Genomic DNA, 24,587 nt, shown 5'->3' with positions numbered 1-24,587 from the left:
TGCTGGTTGGACTAAATTAACCTTGATTTGTAGTAAGGGAAGATGCATTGAGTTGATTACCTATAAGAAGTTAGGTAGAGTTGTTCTAGGATGAGTATTTCTAGTCCAAATTCAAAAAAATGTATGCTTGATTTGTGCAATTTAGGTCCAAGGGAGGATACATCTTATACTAGAGTACTGCAAGGGAGGTGATCTCTCTTTAGTCAGTGGGCATTTGTTCTTCAAACCGTTATTAGTGGTATATCCAACCACCCACTGAAGTTATGGTTGATGTACATATAGGGCGATTGGTGTTTACCTCCGACTGCATGCTTGGTAGATGAGGGTAACCCATCATAGCTGGACTGCTATTTTAACCATGGTTGCCTGTTGTTGAGGTTTTCGACTGTAAACAAGTTCATTTGAAGTCAACCATACAGAGTGTTGTGGACCACCGTGAACTCAGCAGATTGATACCATTTCCATATTATAATTCACTTACACATCTCCAATAATTGATTTGGATTAAAAATAAACAAATTAATTGGGGTGGGTTGCTTAAGAAATAAGTGTATTAATCCTCTCTCTTCTGTGCAAGTCTTATAAATTTTAATTAACGTAGCTAGCTGGGTTGCTGCAGCATTTTAAGTTTCAAATCAAGAAAGAGACCATCAGTTTGGTGTTGATTCATTAACAATCCGTGCAACTTTCTCAGATTCAAAAGAAGCCTTTGCTTGGTAAGTACCATACACAACTTCATTTTTACATATCTTGTTTTGGTTTTTGGTTTTTGGAATTGATAATTGATCAGGCGAAATATAATTAGATGGCATCACCGCCATTAACAGCACAGTTAGATGAAATTGTGATTGATAATGGACTTCTTACGTTAAGCAATTTCGATACTTGGAAAGTCAATATGAAAAACAACGTCTTTGGCGAAGATCTATGGGGTATTATAGACGGATCGGACTTTAAACCCTATGAGTATTCTGCGAAATATCGGTTGTCTCTTTGGGAAGATAAAAATAAGAAGGCTATGAACGCCATCAAAGCATCTTGTGGACCAGAGATGTTGCCTGCAATTTTGTACATAAAAGACGCCAAAGAAGCTTGGGACAGTTTAGCACTAATCACAAGTTCTACTGAACATAAACGTAAGGTTGATGTATTTTTTTTTTCTCGTTTCTGCTTAAAAATATGTGTATTTATCTGTTTATTTTACATATCCTGTATCCATCTGCAGACAGATACACTATGGTGCTAGCAGCAGCCCAAGAAGCGAAGGAAAAATTAAACGAATTCGAAGAAGCTGATAGAATCTTGACGCTAAGCAATTACCAAACCTGGAGAGCGTACATGGAATTGCTTCTGGAAAGTGAATATCTATGGGATATTGTGGATGGAAATGAGTGCGGAGAAATGGGCAGCATGACATGGTCCGATAAAAATAAGAGAGCTCTGGAAATCATAAACATGTCATGTGGGCCAATCGGCGTGATATAATTTTCTGACATATCTCTAAGCAAATTAAACAACTGATATATCGACCTTGTTGCCAATCGGCGTGATATAATTTTCTGACATATCTCTTTATCTTGCTCCAAAAAGATTTTACAACATTGGCATACATTAAATACGCACCAATACTCCGTTACATCCACGTTAATGACTGGAAGTCCTTCCAACGGAAGTTAGAAGAACAGGAGGACGAACTGTTTACTGCTAGAATTACCGAAGATGGGTCAACAGCTCTTCATGTTGCCGTTCAGTTAGGCAGATTTGATTTTGCTGTTAATCTAATGCGAAGGATGCCTCCAAAATTATTATTATTGAAGACGGATCATGGTAATACTGCCCTATCAATTGCAGTGGAAGGTAATTACTTGGAACTGGTTGTGATGATGGCGTTCCATAATCGTGGACCTCTACTATGTCCTAATGGAAGTGGCCATATACCACTTGTTACATCTGCAATCAATGAAGACGACGAAATGTTGCGTTTTCTTTATTCGGTGACACCCGCTGATAAAACAGATTTAAGGCAACTGAGTGATACAGATCTTGCTACTCTTTTTATAGCTGCCCTCAGAGTTGAACTATTTGGTAGCTAGATACATGATCAACCTTGATTATTCACACAAAATTAATGGAAGTCCTAATCAATCAAATTTATACCTTTTTTTTAACTAACATAGGTACATACCTGCAGATTTTGCTTCCGACTTACTCGAGAGATCCCCAAAATTAGCTACGGCTCGAGATAAGAATGGAACGAATGCTTTAATTGTGTTGGCGGGAGAACCTTCTGCATTTATAAGTGGATATAATTTCGGATTTTGGAGGAGCTGGAAAGTTTATGACTACTTTGGTAAGCCATACGATGAATGTATTTTACAAGGAAACTCTTTAAACGGGAAATTAATAGTACTCTCGTTCTTTTGCTCAATCACAGTTCTGATGTCGCCACGTTGGAAAACTCTATTGTCACTGATAGGTATGTAGCACTACGTACTCGCTATAATAATGAGTTTGATTGGTTACGTGTAACTTATAATATGTGTTGCAGTTCCAGTAAAACAAATGGAAGACAAGTTGATGGAATTTGCACAAGTCTCCAACATAGCTGAAATCTGTTGTTGCCATCTTTACAAATTCAGTTACAGTCAACTGAAAGAGGCAGGGGCGTGCGATGCGATACACTTGGCAAGTATTAATGGGATTGGCGAGTTATTTAAGATGCTCATGAGGCCACCTAACATGATACATTTCATAGATGATGAATTTGGGCGTGGTTTATTGCAAAATGCTATTATACATCGACAAGAACGGATATTTGATATTCTATGTCAAAGGGGACTAAATAACCAGGTCACGGGTCATGTGGATGAAAATGATAACAATGTCTTGCATTGTGCTGGATTTTGGGAACCATCACCACAGCTGGATAAAGTCTATGGCGCGACTCTACAAATGCAGAGAGAGATACAATGGTATCAGGTAATTTGAATTACAGTACGTACTACTAATTTCATTTAATTCAAGGTTAATTAGGTTGTTGATTTTAGGAGAAAAAAAATCCAGACACACAGAGAGATACAAATATGAGAGCTGCCTGAGCTCATATTTATGGCTATATATACACCTGGAAACCGGTTTCAAGTACGATAATCACCATTCACAATGAAACGTACAGGAGGTGGAGAAAATGGATCCGCAGAAATACAAGCAGATGAAAAACAAAGATGGTTTAAAACCCAAAGCTTTGTTCACAAAAGAACACGAAGACTTATTGAAACAAGGATCAGCATGGGTGAAAGACACATCGCAAGCTTGTATGCTCGTTGCAACTCTCATTGCAACTGTTATGTTTTGAAGAAATCAAAGTTTGGAGACAGTGTTTATGGTTTTTCAACAGTAAATATTTTGTTTATTCTCATTGATAACAACAAAATAGGTTACAACAAATAGAGATATTCTAGGAAAGAACTATATTTACGTAAGACTAAGTTTAGGAAAGACCTAGTAAATTGGGAAACCTAGTAGACTAAGGAAATATAAGTAACAAGAATATATTTTCTCCAACACCCCCCTTCAAGTTGGAGGAGTCGATCCAGAACGAATACCCAACTTGCTAACCAAATGCTGAAACTGCTTGACACCTAAAGGTTTTGTGAATAAATCTGCAAGCTGTTCAGAAGACGGTAGATGTTGTGGTTTGATTAAGCCGTTGAGTAGTTTCTCCCGTACGAAATAACAATCAATTTCGATATGCTTCGTCCTCTCGTGAAATACTGGATTTTGAGCAATGTGAATAGCTGCCTGACTGTCACAGGAAACAACTATTGGAAGAATACAAGGAATTCGTAAATCCTGAAACAAATAACGAAGCCATTGTAGTTCTGCAGTTAAATGTGCAAGAGCACGATATTCAGCCTCAGCCGAAGAGCGAGCAACTGTGGGTTGCTTTTTAGATTTCCAGGAAACTGGGCTAGAACCTATAGTAACAAGGTATCCAGTAGTGGATCGGCGGGTCATCGGGCAGCCTGCCCAATCAGAGTCGGTATATCCTTTGAGTATCAAAGGAGTGGAAGAGGCCAGAAAAATTCCATGACCAATAGTACCTTTAAGGTAACGTAAAACATGATTAGCAGCATCCAGATGTGAAGAATGAGGACGTTGCATAAATTGGCTTAAATAATTCACTGCATAAGTGATATCTGGTCGTGTGACTGTAAGGTATAAAAGTCGACCAATTAAGCGCCGATAAATACTAGGATCTGGTAAAGGCGTACCATCCTCGTATGTCAGTTTTAGATGCGCATCCATAGGAAAAGAAGAAGTGCGCGTTCCAGTGAGTCCAGAATCCTTTAGGATATCCAGAATGTACTTCCTTTGACAAAGAAAAATACCTTTGGAAGAACGAGAAACTTCGATGCCCAAGAAGTATTGTAATTTTCCCAAATCTTTGATTGAGAAATAAGACGCGAGTCTGGATTTGAGAGAGGTGATGAAAATATTATCAGTACCGGTGATAATGATATCATCAACATAAATAAGGACAAAAATGGAAGTATTCCCTTTATGATAAGTGAAGAGAGAATTATCGCATAACGATTTTTGGAAACCTTCAGCTAGTAATACCGAAGAAAATTTGGAAAACCATTGCCTAGAAGCTTGTTTCAGCCCATATAAATATTTTTTTAATCTTAGAACTTTGGAGGGACCCGCAGAACCTAAACCAGGGGGTAATTTCATGTATATTTCTTCATCAAGATCGCCTTGAAGGAATGCATTGTTGACATCAAGTTGATGAAGGGACCATCCTCGAATGGCAGCAATGGATAATAGCACACGCATAGTGACGAGTTTAGCAACTGGAGCAAAAGTGTCATAAAAATCAATGCCCTCTTGTTGAGTGTATCCTTTTGCCACTAGGCGAGCTTTATATCGTTCCACTGTACCATCGGCATGAAATTTAATTTTAAACACCCATTTACAGCCTATTGCCACTTTACCGGGAGGAAGATCAACCTGAATCCAAGTGTCGTTGGCCTGCAGAGCAAGAATTTCTTTGGCCATAGCTGCTCTCCATTTAGGGCATAGTTTGGCCTGTGAGTATGTTTTGGGTTCCTCCGTAAGGAGAACCTGAGCTAGGAAAGCTTTATGAGCTGGAGAAAATTTATCAAACGACAGATATTTAGTCATTGGATAAACCGAAGTGGAATTGCATTTCGGAAGATTGCAGTGATAATCCTTCAAGTACGAAGGTGCGGACTTTGTACGATTTGGCCGTGAGGATGATATATCCGGCACAGGAGAAGCTGGTGATGAGGATGGAGGAGGAGAATGATTTGCAGTTTGCGAAGTAGAGGAATTGGTCTGCATCACAGAATTATCTTGCGATGGCATTTCGGCGGTAGATAAGGGATGTCGAGAATTTAAAAGGGAGTCCTGTGCCACTGGGGCCGGGGATGGTTGTGAAATAGTAGAGGGTTGAGTAGAGTTATCTCCATTGGGAGTTAGAATGGAGTCATAGAACGCAAGATCAGAGTCGCGTGCATGATGGGTGATAGTTGAATGCGGAAGAGAACCAATATCATGAAAAGGAAAAAGTGTTTCATGAAACACAACATCTCTGGATACGTAAATTGTCTTGGAATCAAGGTCATATATTTTGTAGCCTTTCTGGTTGTAAGGGTAGCCAACAAAAATGCCCGGTTTAGCACGAGCATCGAATTTGTGAGACGGACGTGGATTGCGACCAAAACAAAGGCAACCAAAAACCCGTAAATGAGAATAAGACGGTAATGTGGACAATAGCATTTCATGAGGGGATTTGTGTGATAAGACGGGGGTCGGCATTTTGTTGATTAAATATGCCGCAGTCAATATGCATTCACCCCAAAATTGTAAAGGGACATTAGACTGAAAACGTAATGCACGAGCGACATTAAGAAGATGTCTATGTTTACGTTCGACAATTCCATTTTGTTGAGGTGTGTATACACAACTTGTTTGATGTAAAATACCATTCTGATGAAACCAAGACTGAAGTTCTTTAGATTTGAATTCAGAACCATTATCAGAACGAAAAGTTTGAAGTTGTGGAATAAATGTAGTATGAGTACCAGAAGTTATGGTAGCAATTTTGTGACCATATTGCCGAATCCCAAATTGGAAAAATTTCTGTAAACATACTAGAGTTTCTGATTTGGCAACCATGAGATAAACCCAAGTGCATCGAGTATAATCATCAACCAAAGTGAGAAAATATATGGCACCCGTAGAGGATGCCACGGAAAATGGTCCCCAAAGATCAGCATGAATTAACTGGAAAGCATAAGAAGAAGAAGTACTTTTATTAAAGGGTAACCTTGTTTGTTTAGCCAAGGGACACACAATACAAGAGTGAATATTCTTGGAGTCAATGAAATTAAAAGTGCGAGATAAGAAACGAAAACAATCCTCACTGGGATGGCCTAAACGGCAATGCCACATATCCATTGGCCTCTTATTTGCAATAAAAGAAAAAACAGAAGGACGGAAGCTAAAATGATATAGGCCGGCAATGCGCCTACTCCATCCAATCTCCTGGTTCGTTTGAAGGTCCTGGAAGACACACGAATCATGAGAAAATTTAATACAACAATTGGTTGTTTTCGTTAATTGACTAACCGATATGAGATTGAACTTAAAACTGGGAACATGAAGGACGTTTAGTAATTTGATTTTAGGTGATAAATCAATATTACCAACATGAGTCACAGAGGTAAACGATCCATCTGGCAATTGGACTTCAATTGGTTTGTCAACCAACGCATAAGTATTGAAATATGATAAAGAAGAACATATATGGTGCGTAGCACCACTATCGACAATCCAAGTAGATAGAGAACAAGCCAATATTTTTGGCAAAGAGGGAAAAGACGGCAATATTGAGACAGAATTGCAAATTGGAGTTGTATGCATAAGGGAAAAATCATCGTTGCACAAATGAGCAGAGGGGCACAAACAGTCGGTACCAGAGGTGCACAAACAGGCGTGAGCAGCAAATAATGAGGGACGGTTGATAGGAGACTTACCAGCGAAGTTGGCTGCTGGAGAAGGGACATCAGCGCTGTGTGGTGGAGCCAGCAGGTTGAGCAGTTGCTGGTACTGTTCGGCAGTGATTGCAGGGGCTGCTGGGAACGTGACAGGCGCAGCTGGGAGCATGGCAGACGCGTTGCAGTGCTGGCTAGGAGAAGCGACAGCAGCTAAGGCGTGATTGGCATCAACAGCAGCGGCTTTGGAGGGCTCGTTTCCGCCGTTGGTAGGGTAACCATGAAGCTTCCAGCACACCGGACGTGTATGGCCATGCCGATTACAATGATCGCAAAAGGGTCGTGGACGTTTGTTTCCGTTGGATTGGCTGTGGACAGGGCGAAACTGGGACGGATTGCGGTAGCTTCTATTGTCTGTGCGAGCAGCAGACAAAGCCGCAGAGTCAAGAAGAGGAACAGCAGCAGAGTTGAGGCCTTGTTGCTCTTCCTCTTGCCTGACGAGATTGTAAAGTTTCGCTGCTGACGGCAATGGTTCGATGACCAGAAGTTGACTGCGCAAGGCAGAGAAGCGCTCCTGAAGACCCTGTAAAAACTCCATAGCACGATCTTGGTTATGGTGTTCAAGGATGGACTTACCAGCATTACAGATGCAAGCAGTGGGAGGCCGAAAAGAATCCAATTGATCCCAAAGAGTTTTGAGTTGTGTGTAGTATTGAGAAACAGTCTGGTGTTCTTGTTTCAAGGTTGAAATGGACTGTTTGATTGCATATAACTTTGTTGCATTGGATTGAGCAAAACGGCTCTTCAAATCCATCCACATCTCATGAGCAGTTTCGAAAGACATCACACTACGACCAATTGCGGGTTCACAAGAATTGCAAACCCAACTGCCGACAAGATCATCGCAGCGTTGCCAGTACGGTATATCGGTTGAAATTTCTGGCTTAACAACTGTGCCATCGATGTAGCCAAGTTTGGCCTTGGCACTTAAGGCCTTACGAAAACCACGAACCCAAGTGGCATAGTTTTCACTTGTGAGAACGGGTTGATAAAGAATAGTGGTAGGATTGTCTGCTGGATGAACATAATAAGGACTAGAAGGATGAAGGTGAGGATTAGTATTAGAAGAACCTTTGTTATTGTTGCTGGTGTCAACAGAGTGATCAGGAATGTCTCCCATGGATGCTGTCAACTGATGTAGGAAACGTCGTTGATGCCTGACAATAGAGAAGCATCACTGATGCTTGACTGGTGAAGAGGCGTCGCTGGTGCTGGACTGAGAGAGCAACGACCCTATTGCTTGACGATGGAGGAAATCATTGCTGTTGCTTTTTTTTTTTTTTTTGTGTTTGTTTGGTTTATAAACTGGTTGGAGCGATTTAGAAGATGGATTGGTTTGCTGTTGACGATGAAAGAAACTTCGATTTGCAAGGATATTTAGGCGAAGAAGAGGACCTAAAGAGAAACCTAGCACGAAGATACCATGAAGAAATCAAAGTTTGGAGACAGTGTTTATGGTTTTTCAACAGTAAATATTTTGTTTATTCACATTGATATATATAGTGAAGTTTACAACAAAATAGGTTACAACAAATAGAAATATTCTAGGAAAGAACTATATTTACGTAAGACTAAGTTTAGGAAAGACCTAGTAAATTGGGAAACCTAGTAGACTAAGGAAATATAAGTAACAAGAATATATTTTCTCCAACATGTTTGCAGCAGTATTCACAGTACCTGGTGGTAACAATCAAGATACGGGCCTCCCTATGTTTGTTAGTTCAAGTGCCTTCGCAGTGTTCATCTTGGCAGATGCAGTTTCACTGTTCACCTCATGCACTTCGATCTTGATGTTCTTCTCCTTATTAATCACACGTTATGCGGAGAGAGATTTTCTGTTTTCTCTGCCGAAGAAATTGATGATTGGTCTATCTACCCTCTTCATCTCAATAGTAACCATGTTGACTGCTTTTGCAGCAACCCTAGTTATTGCTCTTAGGGAACAGATATCTTTGGTTTACATTCCCGTGACTGTCTTAGCAAGTATCCCAGTTGTGTTGTTCATGTTTTTACAGTTTCCGCTCTTGGTTAATGTATAGAAGTCTACCTATGGCCGTGGTATTTTTTGTAAGAAACGATCAGCTGCTGATTTAAAAAAATTATATAAATGGTATTGAATACATATGAAGAAAGAATTTCTTTGCTTTCGATCGATCGATCGTGTCTTTCTCCGGATGAAAATATTAAGAGAAACAAGTCTCTTGACTCCAGAGAGTAGCCTCCAAACCCCTGCTATTCAAAGTATGTTCTTTCAAACTTTAAAATCAAAGTGAAACCGAGTGTTCTGCATTAGAGTGACATCTATTAAGCCAGGGAATAGATTTCAAAATTTTGGTCGCATAACAAATTGTCTGCCATGGATGGATTACTGGGTAAATTTTGGGTCATGGATAGATGAGAATGGTAAATTTAGGTCATGGACTAGCAAACACACTCCTAAAGATTTTGTTACATTTATCCTCAGGGGACTTAAACAAAGGTCAATAGGTGTTGAAATGGTGATACAAGATTGTTTAACCAGCAAGAATCCCATTCCTAGAACTCAGAACAAGACAGAATTATGGAAACAAGCTGAAAGTAGGAAACACAAGATCAATATGATGACGCAACCAAAGTATTTTAACTCACTCCTAGGCCCATTTTCGGCTGGGGAGCTTGGAGCTTGCAGCAATCAGTTCGGCCTTAGAACTCGCCTAATCTCCGATAAATACTCGGATGAAATTATTAATGGCTTATTCTCGTTGATCATATATATTGTTATTAACATGACTTGTACATAATTAAAATCAAAATTTTAATATTATCATGTATTGATTTAGCAACACCAAATTTTAACTACATAAGTCCAACATACGGGAAAAAAGGGGCTTGGAATCGTCTGAAGAATCGCCTAAAATATAGGTCCTCGATACCTCTTTTTGAAGTACTCGGGAGTCGGGATGCAACATGGGTTTCTAAGACAACCTCTTTGGTTTTGCACTAGTTCTCAAAGATTATGCAGATGACTCTGAAAGAAGAGCAGGGCCATCTTTAATAGAAAATCCAGAAAAAACAGAAACGTTAGGGCTCTCACATGCTATGTTGTAAAAGGAGAGAGCGTTTGGGGCTTAAGCGCCAAAGGCGTGCTAAGCGCTGGGTTGACGCCTGACCGAACAATGTACATAGCTCATAGGTGAAGTCTTTTTTAATCGCTAAAACCTAGAAGGGTTTGAATGAGAGGACGACTCTAACCAAACTGTGGTTAATGACTAGTTCATGTAGGTTAGCCGAAACTATCCAATTGAACCATAAGCTTAACCATTTTCATATAACACTTTTAAGACTTTTTTTGAATCATACATATGATCAAAAATGTCTAGAAAATGTTTTTAGAGAGTTGTTTAAATGCTGATTATATTATACTGATGCATATGAAGATATTCGATAGGGTAAATACATGTACTGTACCTGTTCGTGAACATCTTTGTCATGGTACGTGTACCATTTATGGATACCCTTAAGACGAATAAAGAGTTCAGGAACTCATAAATAGTTTATGGTTTGCATGCCTATGCATACCATTTTCGGTATCAAAACCAACACATTTTTTCCGGTTTGCATACTGGGTATGCATACCGTTTTTGGTTCACGAGTCACAGAATTTTTATTGTATGGATATCGGGTATGCGTACCACCAAGTCACTGCCGAACTATAGGTGCCGCTACGGGTACTAGGTATATCTATTGTTGATCCGGATTTATAACAGTTCTCCCAGTATGTGAACCGGTATGCACACTATCCTGTATCCAGATTAACAATAGTTCTATATCTCTCTAATAATCAATATGAAACATTCATGAATAACATCAATGACACATATCACTTTTCCAGGCGATTTTCAAATGATTAAATATTGAATCATAATTTAAGTCATAAACAATAAATTGTTCTTTAACCATATTCATTAAGTATGAATGGATGTTCTTAAGCTTAAATAGTCATATTTTGAGAATATATTCAAGATAAACTTAACTCGAATTTCTGTTATGCATGTACTGTTTCATTTAGTCATGAGACAATAGATCAAAGATAAAAAGGTGAAAACTTAAGAAATAGGTGGTTCAGTCTTCACTTACCTTTTGATATTGAAGTTCTCAAATGCTCATGTTGATCTTCGCCTTCAAACGGTGGAACGAAATAATATTCGAATTTCAACTACATACTTTTATCTTAATTCGAGTCTGACTAAATGTAGAATAGAAATCAAGATATAGTTTGGACAACAGTCTTAAGATAGCAACACGTGTGAGTTCAACCGAGTAATCCTCTATCATGATCGACTAATAACATTTGTGATTTTGGTTCTTCTTCTGATTTTAATAAAAAAAAAACCCAACTTTTGATTACTCTAAGTCATGGGTGAACTAATCCGACTATTACTTCTGATGATGACATGCATGTTTTCTGGTCAACCATTAGGTGATATGATAGAGTTTGAGTACTAGAGGTTGAACTATAGCAGCGACTACATAGAGATGATGATAAAAACAACAAACCCTATTGATTGAACAAAATTCCTTCAAATTATAATTTATATGCTCGTTAATTGAGTTAGAGATTATAGAGAATGAAAACGTTGTTTTGTATTAATTTTCTTACAAGTAACATTTTTCTGGTTGATCAATACATATCATGTCTAGTTGATCGGTAAAAAAATCGGATTCATGAAGTCGATGATAATTGAAGAGATTCAATTGAATCATAGGGAAACCAAGAAGAGTTAAATCCAAGATGAGATTTAGGCCAAAATTTCAACCGAAATTCAGTGATTCCGGCGAGTTTCCCGGTAAAAACCGTCTCGACCAAAAAGTCGATACCGACTACCTCAAAGGCGAAAATGGAAATTTCGGCGAGATCTCGGCCATCTCGGCCAAGGTTGACTACATAATGGTCTAGGCATCATTTTTTGAGGTTACGATGAACTTTGTTTGAGAAAAAAAATCTGACTTTTCAAAATTGACCATTTGACCTGAGACCAAACTAAGTAATCTAAGCTAGTTATTACCAATTTTTTTAACTAATCACATGAAAATATACTCATTGTTTATTTGGCTCACACTATATTATTTGAAATATTTTTTGTGGCTTTTTTATTTTTGTGGCCTCAACCAAGCTTAGATTGCTTATATGGTAGGGTCGGCCCTGTTTCCAGTCACGACATCAAAAAATGATATCTTTTAGAGCATCTCCAATAGAAGATGAAAGTTTTACTTTCCCTATACACTTGTGATTTTAGATCCCCATTTGAAATAAGTCCACTCTTGAAGGTCTTCAAGAAAGTAGAAGGGATGGAAAAATAAATACAAAGGTTTTCATATGTCTAGATCTCCGGAATAACTTTCATGTCATCAATTTAACTAATTTTTTTTTTATTTTAATCGTTGTTCAAAATTAAAATAAGCCGATAAAAAAAGTTATACCCAACTATAAATATTAAGGTTAAAACCTTACACTATTGAATATGATTTATAATCAAAAAAGTAATATTTATTTGAAATGTATAAACTTTCATAAATAAAGGTCTAAATAATATACCTCCATATATGATTTTTAGCAACAAATACTGGAGATGCTCTTATAGGATTGAAAAAGACTCATATGCGAAAAAACACTTCCCCACTAGTTTGACCACATTGCTCCTAAATTGTTGGATTTTATCTCTTGCTTTTAATACCACAAATTTAAACAAGTTAACTTTCCTGAATAGTAGGATTTGTCGCATGTCTTTATGTTTTTCCTAAAAATCAAGTACATTATTATAGTTACAAAATCTCAAAGCACAAAAACATCTATTATTTGGACATGTGATATATTTAAAACTTAACATGTGTCATATTTTTTGAATGTGTTTTAAATATGTTAACTTTCCTAAAAAGTAGGATTAGTCACACATTTTTCGAAAGACCAAATCCAAGTGAATCTTAACTATTAGAGTATTACAAATCTCAATACACAAAAACATATTATATTTGAACTTATACACAGTCAAAGCGTAATACCATCCTTGAATATATCCATCAAACATAATTGAAATATTCAGTATCATCGTTATCACCATAATCGCCTCCATCATTGTTAGTTGATCAATATCCAAATGTTTTCTACTGAAATCTATGGGCCTAATTAACCTCGAAAACCGTATTGCAAGGTTAGTGTTGATCAAGGCTTATAAATTGCAGGATCTTAGATAACTCATAGAATGTGGGAATAATCTCAACGCGACCACTCATTTGTATCCTCGTTCAGTCTGACACATGGTATGATACCATACTTTCCTTCTGTAGTACCATATTTTCCATTACCCACAAATCATCTCGAACACCGAGAGATGAGAAAAGTAATAAAATACATCCATCCAATCTTCCGAGTTGTTTAGTGACATCATTATTTTCCACAGCTTCCGGCAGAGAAAAATCACCGAATTCCTCATCGCAAATATTAAAGAAAACTATAATATTAGAAGTAATATTTCCAGGTGTGACCAACAACCCATGAAGAGCTCAATTAACCAACACGCCTGAACTTCTATGAAGCGATGAAGACCAGTAAGGTATGAATTCCTCATTGTTTTCCCATGAGTCTGATTATAAAATGTAATTCTGAACTCCAAGACTCATCGATTCTTTAGGAATTGCCGTAATTTTTAATCAACTTATAATCCTAAATGCTACCATCATAACAAAACCCATAATATGAATAGTTTTATATGATCTTTATACCACATGAAAAATTCACTTGGTGGGTTAGGTAATATTTTGAATTCGTTATTATTAGAATCCCAAAAATAGATAATGTCTTCAATTTCTTCTTCAGTCATTTCACAAATAAGTAGACAAAGTAAACAATTATAAACATCAAAAATAGAAACCTCTTGTTTATCTAACTTTTCAAATGGGTATTCTACGTAAAATCACTCATCATAATTACGTTCACAACCACATTAAAATTTAGACTTTCCTTCACATTCAATATCAGATGATGATATTGAATCTTGATTTAAACAGATGATATTATAACCATTCTCGTAATTAGTTACAAGAATCAAACTAGGTTTTCTGTTCGAACAACAAAATCAAAATGGATTTTCACAAAACTAGGGTTAGTGAGTAAAGTATACCAATGTTTGCACACCCACCTAGAAATTGAAATTGACTTGGGTAGTAACTTTAACAGGATTTCATCAAGAAACTTCTCAGGAATGAAATAATGGACATGATTTTAGATTTCATTACAATATCTCTAATTGACACTCCTTGTTTTACATGGCTTGCAATGTGGGACTAATCTCAACAATTCCAAATACCCTAAATATTATACAAATCATATTTGCATATCATTCAAGTTGTTCTTTTCATGAAGAATATTAAGCATCTGAAAGAAGAACAAAAATTGAACAAAATTTTAGAATCTATTTACATATTTTGAACCAAACATCTTCATCTATTTTCTTTATTTAAATTTTTGTTTCTAAACAAGAAATTTTGTCAAATATTTTCTTCATCATATGCTGTTTCTTTCTCAATTTTTTATTTCACCGAAAATCCTTTTTTTCCAACATATTTTGATACCTAATTCACAAGATTTTCCTTTTCTTCATGGACATCACTTTTTTTCTATCATTTCAAAATCTTTTTTTATTATTATTTTCCTAAATGCGAAACTTATTACTTATATCAAGAGATGATAAATCTAAAATATATTAAACGAAACTTAATTACTAGCTTGAACCATGACGAGTTAGAATCTCTTTTTAAAACGTATTCGTCCCGCATATATGTTATAACGGTTTGATATTAGGGACATATTTGTTGAACCTCCAAAAATAGACATTTTGAGTTGCAAGTAAATAGTGGATAGAGAATGCTAGCAACTCGTAAAGAGTTGGTCGCAACATTTTTTGTGGTTGAACTTAAATAGCATCCAACATATTCATGTAGTTTCTCCAATTTAGTTATAAGATAACTCCATAAACAAACTTGGTTGCAAGAAGTGAACAGTTTTTTCCAGCGACAAATATTTTTTTAGACGCGAAAATTAGGACCAACAACTAGTTTTTCAGACAATTGTGCAATTTATCCGCAAGAGACCTATTTTCTTATAATGTGTTGATGAACTAGGATCTTTATCACCATATAATCCGCTGAATACAAATGCCTTTAAACACCTCAACTTAAATAATAACTCTTATTCCAATTGGTGTTGTCCTTGTTTCCGAAAACAGAAATTTCAATGTGACATCCCATTCAGAACAAGCTCAATCATAAGAAGGTAGTCATTGCAAAGACCTTCAAAATAAAAATAAAAATAAAAAATTCTCCGCGTAGATAAGTTGGTTTATAAGAAATGCCAGAAAAAGAGATGTTATATCGGTGATGAAACTAAGACCATTTTTTATCTCACAAGCTTAAAAAAAGTATTCAATTATAATGAATTCGTATATATATGGATTCAGAGTTGTAATAACAAATATCCACGATTGTCTGGACAAGGTGCCATAAAAAACTACAATGCAAAGCACAATGTCCAAGTTTCTTCTCCCATTATGATTTTTCTGCAATAGAAACTATCTGGTATTAGCGAACATAACAAGAGTGTGCACAAGACACAAAACTTGCAGAACTTTATAAAATTCAGAAAAACAAGAATCTGCAATTTACCAACATAAAAAAACACCTCAGCTCAAATAATAGCTCTTGTTTTGGTGTTGTCACTGTTTCCACAAACATAAATTTTAATATGGCATCCTATTCAGAATAAGATCAATCATAAACTTAAATTGGACTTAAAAGTAACGTTATATTGGAGATGAAATTATTTTCAGAAAAAGCGAAGTTATATTGGAGATGAAACTAAAACCATTTTTTATCTCATAAACTTAAATTAGACTTAAAAGCGAAACATACGTCATGTTTCGATTAGGTGTAATTAAAGATTTCATAAGATTCTAATGGTACCACATACTTGAATAAATAGCGATATATGTATACTTTGAAAGCTGCGTTCAACATCTTGCTTACGATCCAAAATCGCAGGCTTTGACAATAAACAAATCTGTCTCACACAGACAAGTCTATCAAAGAATCAATCTGTCTCCCACAGATAAACCGTAAAGGTTTTGTTCCGTATTTTGATAATAATCAAGGTGAACAGGAACCAATGATAATCCGGTCTTATATTACCGAAGAACAGCCTAGAGTTATCAATTACCTCACAACAATCTCAATCGTATGGTAGCGAAACAAGATGTTATGGAATCACAAACAGTGAGACGAAGGTGTTTGTGATTACTCTTTATATCTTTCTTATCGGAGATATCAATCTCAAGCCAATCAATATGATTGTACTTGTACAATAGAAGATGCAAGATCAGATCACACAACTACGATAAAAGTAGTATCTGTCTGGCTTCACAATCCCAATGAAGTCTTTAAGTCGTTAACCCGGTTTAAGAAACGAAAACCATAGGGTTAAAGGAGAATCGACTCTAGTACGCAAACTAGTATCACACGTAAGGTGTGGGGATTAGTTTTGCACAATATTAGATGTCTCCTTTATATATTCTTTCAAATCAGAATTTTGCGTTGGTAACAAAGCAATCAATATTCACCGTTAGATGAAAACCTGATTTAGATTCAAGCTAATATTTCTCAACCGTGATATCAAAAACTTAGCTTGTTATACACACTTGACAATGCACGCGTCTAGGTTTGTTAACTGTACCCAAACGTATGCACTTGTTGGTTCAACAATTTTAACCAAATGGTTAGCCATATGTTCATTTCATATCACTGGGTCTGCGGACTGAGTTCGCAGACTGGTACTCACGCAACTAGTTTTTCAACTCCATCAATAGTTTTTCAACTACTGCTATTACAACATTATCAGTAGCAATGGAATTATAGTTTTCAGTTACCTTGCTGTTGCTGATTCATTTATTGATGCCTAACGCCTATGCTGTAGCGAACTCGTTACTAATGATCAATTTTTTATGAGGAGTAAAATTTTATGACATCTTTTAACAGCTAGCCAAGATGTCTTGCCTTAATTTTCTTGTTTTTCTAGCCTTTTCTAATTTGAAGGTGGTTTCTGGATTCATCCAATTCCTGCAAAATATAAATGGAGCAAAGTATAAAGCATAATGTAAATTCAAGGACAACTGATGGACCATTAGTTTAAAGCATAAATACAAAATAATTTAACAAAGTTAGCGTTACATTCATGAACACAATTGACCTACTGATAGACTTACTGCTCGGATAACCAATCTCGAGGAAGAATTGGAAAAGTGTCGTGGGGTGACCAAGCAAAGGAAGGAGGTGCTGGAACAGCTTCTTGCCCAGGTGGGAGTGGCGAGCGACGAGCTACTTCGTGCATAAGCTGGAGAGAAGGGTGCCCGAAATGCTCTTGAACATGCGCAACATGAGCTGTCTTCCCTTTAATCAATCTGATGCATTTTCTTTGCCTTCTATTTCGCGGACAGTTTCGTCTTTTCTGGCTTAATCTAATTTTAAGCCGAGTTGTTGTGGTGTTATTTCTTATTTAGACTTTGATGGTTTTTTAAGTTGATGGTGGTTGAATCTGTTAATATAAATATATTTTTTTTCCATACTTTGAGGTGCATATGAGGTATGCGCCTACCTAGACGGATCATAAGAAGAACACACTTACTCCCTTTAATTTATTTAATATCTCAAGGTGTGGATGTGCGGGGTATAAGATAAACGCGCCTACTCCCCCCTTAAATGTTTTGAACACCCCGAGGGTGGGTGAGGCGGGGCATAAAAGGAACGCGCCTACTCCCCCATTGAATATTTTTAGCACCTTGAGGTATGGGTGGGAGGGTCATAAGATGAGCGCGCCTACTCCTTCCTTGAATATGTTTAGCACCTTGAGGTATGGGTGGGAGGTGCATAAGATGAACGCGCCAACTCCCTCCCTTGAATATTTTTAGCACCTTGAGGTATGGGTTGGAGGATCATAACATGAACGCGCCTACTCCCTCCTTAAATGTTTGTAACACTCCGAGGGTTGAGTGAGGCGGGACGCAAGATGAACGTGCCTAGTCCCACCATTGAATATATTTAGCACCTTGAGGTATGGGTTTGGAGGAAGATCATCCACGTAACAGTTAAACTTAACCAATAAATTTTTCCTTAGTATAAAAAAAATCCTTCAAATTTGTTACGGTTTGATTTTAATTCGCAAAAATAACGTCCAACGTGTGAGATAGCGTAATAATAAAAGTGTGAAGAAATCAGAAATCAACTCCCGAATTAGTATCAGTTAAAACAGATAGTGTAATTAGTATCTCACACTCCGGATCCAACGTGTGAGATAGTGTGAAGAAATCAGAAATCAACTCCGGAATTAGTATCACTTAAAACAGATAGTGTAATTAGTATCTCACACTCCGGATCCAACATGTGATAGTGTAATTAATATCTCACACTCCGAATCCAACGTGTGAGATAGTGTGAAGAAATCAGAAATCAACTCCGGAATTAGTATCACTTAAAACAGATAGTGTAATTAGTATCTCACACTCCGGATCCAACATGTGATAGTGTAATTAATATCTCACACTCCGAATCCAACGTGTGAGATAGTGTGAAGAAATCAGAAATCAGAAATCAACTCCCGAATTAGTATCAGTTAAAACAGATAGTGTAATTAGTATCTCACACTCTAAGATAATGTGATTAGTATTAAAGATGAAAATAACCTTGAAGTAAAACCCAACCACCACCACCACCCTAGTAGATACCATCTTATCCACACAACACAAATCCTACTAAGTGAGAACCCGTGGAGTTGTACCCCACAAATTACATCGGGTGTCTATTAGCAGTAGTCTAATCTAATCTAGTGCACGCGTTAGGTTACGTCAATCATGGACCAGGTCCGGCATAAAATAAATGAATGAATAATGATGAGTCATGACTCGTACTAAACATCCACATTAACTGCTCATGTTCCCTGTCTTCCTCCCTCCCACACACTTCTTCTGGTTCAGGCCTCGCCGTCTCAGGCCGACAGACAGACGATTAGATCCACGTTTAAATAACTAAATAAAAACCACCTCCATTATTAATCGACGAAATTGACTCATTTATCCAACTCTCTCATCTTAACCTCTGACTGTCACTGACTCAGTAATCCAATCCTCCATTCGTCTATCTTCTTCTGGTCTTTTTTTTTTTTTTTTTTTTTTAGGGTTTTGATTTCGATTTTGGGAGCGACACAGAATGGCTCAATCATCATCGAGCAGAGGAGGAGGAGGAAGTAACAGTAATAGTAGTAGCAGGGTGATTGGGGATTATATTGTTGGTAAACAGATTGGATCAGGTTCGTTCAGTTTCGTATGGCATGGAAGACATCGAGTTCACGGTCAGGAAGTTGCTATCAAGGAAATCATTATGGATCGGTTGAGTAAGAAGTTGCAGGAGAGTCTTGTTTCTGAGATTGTCATTCTTAAGAATATCAATCATCCAAACATCATCAGATTACACGACATCATCGAGGTTGGTACTTTTTAAATTCAATTCGATTTCTCAATTTCATATTTTTACTGTTTCTGTGGATGCATGAATGAGAATCACCAGAGAACACTGTGATTATACTAGTGCTAATGATCCTGATTGAAAATATTGCAAATTGGTGGTGGTGGGATTAAATTACTTTCAGTAACCTTGATTTCTATTAAGGGAGGATGCATTGAGTTGATTACCTGGAAAAAGTTGATCTAGGAAGACTAATTCCAGTCCAAATTCAAAAAAATTTATACTTGATTTGTGCAATTTAGGTCCAAGGGAGGATACATCTTATACTAGAGTACTGCAAGGGAGGTGATCTCTCTATGCATATCCAGCGTAAAGGGAAAGTCACCGAAGCTACAGCAAAACACTTCATGCAGCAATTGGGTACTAAGATAGACAACCCTGTGTCTTTACAAATTACAACGATTTTCATTTTTTGTTATTTGGCGGTCTAACATTTCTTCCTTTTAACAGCTGCTGGTCTACAAATCCTCCGTCAGAATAATGTTATACACCGAGATCTAAAGCCTCAGGTAACATTTGTACCCGTTTCTAGTTTCCTCTTCCTCTTTCGTACATGCATACAAGAACTTGGTGTGGTCGTACATTACTGGTTTATCTACTCGAGATGCTACTCTTCTAGCTTATTCAACCTTAACACTGTGCTCTGTTAATTGTCTTCTCAGAATCTCCTCTTGACCACGAATGGTGATCAAGCGGTATTGAAAATTGCAGACTTTGGTTTTGCAAGGTCAGACTTCTTTGTTGAACGTGTACCACTCTTCTGTCTATTTTTTGTAATGGTCGAATGTGGAATCGAAAATGCAGAGTCACAGCTTTGAACCAGAAAGGACATAGGTTAACTTGTTAAAATGTATGCTCTTTCACTTGTAATCCTGACGGTTTTCCTTTTCTTTGCAGGTCGTTACAGCCTAGAGGTTTAGCTGAAACACTCTGTGGTTCACCTCTCTACATGGCTCCAGAAATAATGCAGTTCCAGAAGTACGACGCAAAGGTGACACATCAACCCTAACATGAATGACATGCCAATCTTTTTGTATCTCCATTTCTTACCTGATTTATCTTAATCTGTATATGCAGGCAGATCTCTGGAGTGTAGGTGTTATCCTTTATCAACTTGTGATAGGGAAAACCCCTTTTACCGGAAATAACCAAATCCAGGTATGAGAGTTGTCTTGCTACTTGTGTCTAAAATTCGTTACCATTATGCTGTGCTTCTGCCAACTCGTGATAGATCCTTTTTCTCGTTTCCTGTCTAGTTGCTGCAAAACATCATGAAATCAAAAGAATTGCAGTTCCCCACTGATATTAAGGAATTAAGCTCTGACTGCACAGATTTGTGCCGAAAGTTATTACGTCGTGATCCAGGTATGATTCTTGTTGTCATATCTGTACTTTCCCCATTTGCTTGTTATCCCCGATCTACTCCCTGATTCTTGCATTTACATGCATCCAGTGGAGCGGTTAACATTCGAAGAGTTCTTTGGCCACCTGTTTCTTTCTACCCACAAATGTAAAGAATCGTTAAGGTAATAAGAACTCCACTTGCCTGTTCTAGTGAATCGGACTATAATTTTGCTAAAGGTATCCGTCCGGATTTCAGTTACAAATTATGAGATCTTCTTTGATGAAAAGTAGGTCTGCAGACTCTGCACCAATGACCAAAGTTGTTAATGCGGCGGCTGAATGCATACTTGGAAGGCATCCAGAAGCAAGTTCTCAAGACGATTGTCTGCCTTTCGTTTTAGATGATGATACTAGTGGTTTTGGTGCCAGTCCATCCCATCCTTCATTAATAGGGTCAATCAGGTTTGCTTTATATATCTTCATGTTTCTCCTTGATTTTGGGTAGTTTGTTGCGGACTCCTAACATCATTGTAGATAATACCTACAGATTTGGTGATGCTAGGCACAATCAAGAAACAGTTGTTTCAAATATTGATCATCACATGACTTCGTATGGAAATATCAGAGAGCCGACTACAACCATGGACCAAATACCATCAGAAGCTTCTTCCAGAGGTGACCAGATTTTACTATTTTATACTTTATCTCATTATATTTTTTCTTGTAATTGTTCAAAAGACCTAGAAACTCGGTATTTGTCTAATATCTAGTTTTCTTGGAATTCACAGTTATGGATTCCCTAGAAAACATTGACCTGGAGTATGTACTTGTTCCTGTGCACTCTATGGAGGACTCATCTTTATCATCAAATGCCAGCCGGGTTCATCATTTGCCTTGCAAATCTGATAGTTCTTCTACAGTTTCTCTATGTAAAAACAGCGTTCCAGGGCCAATTGCCGGTACAGGAACAAAGAAAACCTATGAAGCTGGGAGCACGGAAAGCCACAACTCTTTACCTTCCGGGTCATCTCAAGGATCCATGGATGTGGGAGATGCTTTGGATCAGTCATATGCTCGTTGTCTGACAAGGATTAGGTCGTTACAGCAATCTGCATCTGCCATAACGGAATTAGTGAATCAGAAGGTAAACCACTATCTTATTCCTCCAGAAATTTCTGTTTTTGTAACTGAGAATCAGAATATTTAGAACACTAAAGTACTGAACTATAACATGTTTTACTAGTCTTGTCACACTTAATATGTCTGGTTTCCAGAGGAATTGCAATGGTCATGTATGCACTACGATTATATGGTTTCGTAGTTGCAGAAGATGCCAACCTGAGGCAGACAACTCTAAAATTTCACACCGCAGTGTATATCTTGCTTATAGTGGTTTATCTCTGCTGATCTGAATATTGCGCTGTGCAGTACGCTGCTGTGTTTGTGACAGCTGAGAAAACATCATAAAACCAGAAAACATATAGAATTCCGGATGGTACTTTTAGTGACAGATAGTAAACTAATAATATGATGAAGCTGCGAAAACTCATGTTTTGTTTTTGTTTTTTGAATAGATTGACTCAGGTAGCCAGTTAGAGGCCTTCTCACTCCAGCTGGTTAATCTGGCAATTTGGAAGCAAGCAATGCATATTTGCCATACTCTGGCCGCATCAGCTATTGATGGAAGTCCTACCCAAGAAAAAACTCGATTCAGGGGAGGAAAATCTCCGAAAGGTTTTGGCAGTCAAGGGCCTGAAGCAGTTTGTTCCCAGATCGAGAAGGAGTTTCTTCTTGAAGTAGGGCATGCTGAGGAGCTTGCTACGGGTATTGTCCCAGTGGATGGTATGTGAGACTTTTCACTGTTTAATCCGCTAATTACAGTTCAAGTGAAGCATTTGTTACGCTACTTGAAACTTCCAGATATAGGATCCCAATTATTTTCTGTACGCTTATGTATCCTTCGTATTACTATATATGGTGCTAGATAGGAATAAATTTTAAATATTCTGAATTCCATTAGAGAATTTCTTTAATAGTACGATATGGTTTCAGGAAATGTAGAGATGCCAGACGCCATGGAAATAATATTCCAATCTGCTCTTGCATCAGGCAGGCACGGCGCTGTGAGTATTATTCTCGTAAACATATATGCATTTTGAACAAGCTACAATGTACAAAGAAACATGAAATAAATCAAGAACTAATTACTGGTAAGAACCTGTTTTCTTTTCCTTGTTTTGTTGCGGGTGCCAGGTGGATGAGCTGATGGGGGAGATGGAGAGCGCGGTAGGCCGGTACTCTAAGGCAGTGCGTCTCTTGGTATTCCTACTGGCGGAGGCACCTTCACTAATCCTGAACCCTCCCTTCTCACTCGCAAACTCGGACAGGTTTCGGCTGCAGTCCTACATTGAAATTTTAAAGAACAGGCAAAACCAATCGAGATCTCAGAGAATAGCCGTCTGCAACAGTGAGGACCAGCAATGCCTTCCTTGATATACTTGATTCTCTGAAAACCTTTGATGCTGCTTCTGCAATGCATTGCTGGGGCATTTCAGATGGGTTGAATTTATTGTACAGTCTGCAGATCATTTATTGTACAGCATTCTTAATTAGTCGCCCTTGATCTCAAATGATGGTGGTGGTGGTGAAGTCTAGACTTTAGCTTGATGGACTAATTGATGTTAATATTTTCATTTTCTTTTAATCCCCCCAAGTTTGTATATTCTATGCATCCAATTCTGCAGGATGGATGAAATTCTCCAAGTCTCTTGGTTAGCTGGAAGGTTTAGTAGTCCCGGAGGCCACAACCAGCCAAAGCATGTTTGCAGTTTGTTACCTAACTTGGAAAATTCTGATTTATATGAAATAAATAATGTACATATTTTATCCTTGTTTTCCATTGTGATATGAAGTATGAATACAGTTTGTAGACATTCCAGCACAAATCTAGAAGCCTCCTTCTCTTCTCTTTTTCGTCTTTTACAAGGGCGGAGAACTGCCATCTTTCATAACAACGGTTTCGTGGTGTAGTTGGTTATCACGTCAGTCTAACACACTGAAGGTCTCCAGTTCACCCTATGCTTTGCTTTTTTCGAGTCCGGTCATACCAATAATTATCAACAGAATTTACTCCTCCAATTAATCCGGAAACATCTGAGCCTGGTGTTATTAATTTTTCTGTTCTTGTCCCCAGCTGATCTGGTGCTAAATAACCCAGCATTTCACTCGCCCTCAGAGTCGGTTTTGCTGCAATCCCAAGTCTAGATGCATATTTCAGTAACAATTGCATAAAAGGGTGCTGACAAATCTATCTATCAACATGCATATTTCAGTAAAAAAACAACATGGTAATTGCAAGAATATAACTGAATTGCATAAATAATTCTTAAGCGTTGGCTTTTACAACAAAATCTTGACTGATTTATACTTTAAAGAAGAAATGATTTTGGTTTCAGGAACCAAAATCTGGCCGGGTAAATTGACGAGGAAATGTCGTAGAGATTTGAATATACAAGAAGTTGACAAAATTTTGAACAGAAGTGAAAAGTTGATGATGATGAA

At 37.5% G+C, this 24,587-nt stretch overlaps 3 protein-coding genes across 8 annotated transcripts; all 3 read left to right on the top strand.

The window, feature by feature from the left end:
- The first annotated feature begins 138 nt into the window (after positions 1–138).
- Positions 139–23,923, top strand: LOC113344694 (serine/threonine-protein kinase ATG1c-like). 3 transcript variants are annotated; one of them, XM_026588620.1, is made up of 14 exons: positions 139–188; positions 19,968–20,042; positions 20,133–20,191; positions 20,345–20,409; positions 20,580–20,673; positions 20,760–20,840; positions 20,939–21,047; positions 21,136–21,208; positions 21,318–21,488; positions 21,574–21,701; positions 21,815–22,170; positions 22,601–22,868; positions 23,079–23,149; positions 23,280–23,923. In XM_026588620.1, the coding sequence occupies exons 2-14, from the start codon at positions 19,979–19,981 to the stop codon at positions 23,517–23,519; spliced, it is 1,779 nt and encodes a 592-aa protein (XP_026444405.1). In that variant the 5' UTR covers positions 139–188; positions 19,968–19,978; the 3' UTR covers positions 23,520–23,923. The 3 variants fall into 3 exon arrangements, with proteins under 3 accessions (XP_026444405.1, XP_026444404.1, XP_026444403.1); XM_026588619.1 differs by lacking the exon at positions 139–188 and adding an exon at positions 19,077–19,643 and having other exon boundaries at positions 19,925–20,042; positions 21,947–22,170; XM_026588618.1 differs by lacking the exon at positions 139–188 and adding an exon at positions 19,077–19,643 and having other exon boundaries at positions 19,925–20,042.
- Positions 629–3,460, top strand: LOC113344695. 4 transcript variants are annotated; one of them, XM_026588623.1, is made up of 5 exons: positions 629–716; positions 2,192–2,350; positions 2,435–2,476; positions 2,555–2,979; positions 3,176–3,460. In XM_026588623.1, exons 3-5 carry the CDS (start codon positions 2,440–2,442, stop codon positions 3,353–3,355), a joined length of 642 nt encoding a protein of 213 aa, XP_026444408.1. In that variant the 5' UTR covers positions 629–716; positions 2,192–2,350; positions 2,435–2,439; the 3' UTR covers positions 3,356–3,460. The 4 variants fall into 4 exon arrangements, with proteins under 4 accessions (XP_026444408.1, XP_026444406.1, XP_026444409.1 ...); XM_026588621.1 differs by having other exon boundaries at positions 2,549–2,979; XM_026588624.1 differs by having other exon boundaries at positions 2,549–2,979; positions 3,048–3,460.
- On the top strand, positions 806–1,524 carry LOC113344572. The gene is made up of 2 exons (XM_026588521.1): positions 806–1,136; positions 1,226–1,524. The coding sequence occupies exons 1-2, from the start codon at positions 806–808 to the stop codon at positions 1,483–1,485; spliced, it is 591 nt and encodes a 196-aa protein (XP_026444306.1). The 3' UTR covers positions 1,486–1,524.
- Positions 23,924–24,587: the final 664 nt, after the last annotated feature.

Source organism: Papaver somniferum, unplaced genomic scaffold (genome assembly GCF_003573695.1).
Source record: "Papaver somniferum cultivar HN1 unplaced genomic scaffold, ASM357369v1 unplaced-scaffold_79, whole genome shotgun sequence".
Taxonomy (NCBI): domain Eukaryota; kingdom Viridiplantae; phylum Streptophyta; class Magnoliopsida; order Ranunculales; family Papaveraceae; genus Papaver; species Papaver somniferum.
This window is presented reverse-complemented; position numbering and strand designations above follow the sequence as displayed.

Coding starts and splice junctions, on each gene's coding strand:
- LOC113344572 (XM_026588521.1), top strand. CDS start 806: ATGGCATCACCGCCATTAACAGCACAGTTAGATGAAATTGTGATTGAT. Junction 1,137..1,225: donor AAGTTCTACTGAACATAAAC/GTAAGGTTGATG, acceptor ATCCATCTGCAG/ACAGATACACTATGGTGCTA.
- LOC113344695 (XM_026588621.1), top strand. CDS start 2,440: ATGTCGCCACGTTGGAAAACTCTATTGTCACTGATAG. Junction 2,477..2,548: donor AACTCTATTGTCACTGATAG/GTATGTAGCACT, acceptor TATGTGTTGCAG/TTCCAGTAAAACAAATGGAA. Junction 2,980..3,175: donor GAGAGATACAATGGTATCAG/GTAATTTGAATT, acceptor TGAAACGTACAG/GAGGTGGAGAAAATGGATCC.
- LOC113344694 (XM_026588618.1), top strand. CDS start 19,368: ATGGCTCAATCATCATCGAGCAGAGGAGGAGGAGGAAGTAACAGTAAT. Junction 21,048..21,135: donor GTTATTACGTCGTGATCCAG/GTATGATTCTTG, acceptor ACATGCATCCAG/TGGAGCGGTTAACATTCGAA. Junction 22,171..22,600: donor CGGAATTAGTGAATCAGAAG/GTAAACCACTAT, acceptor TTTTTTGAATAG/ATTGACTCAGGTAGCCAGTT.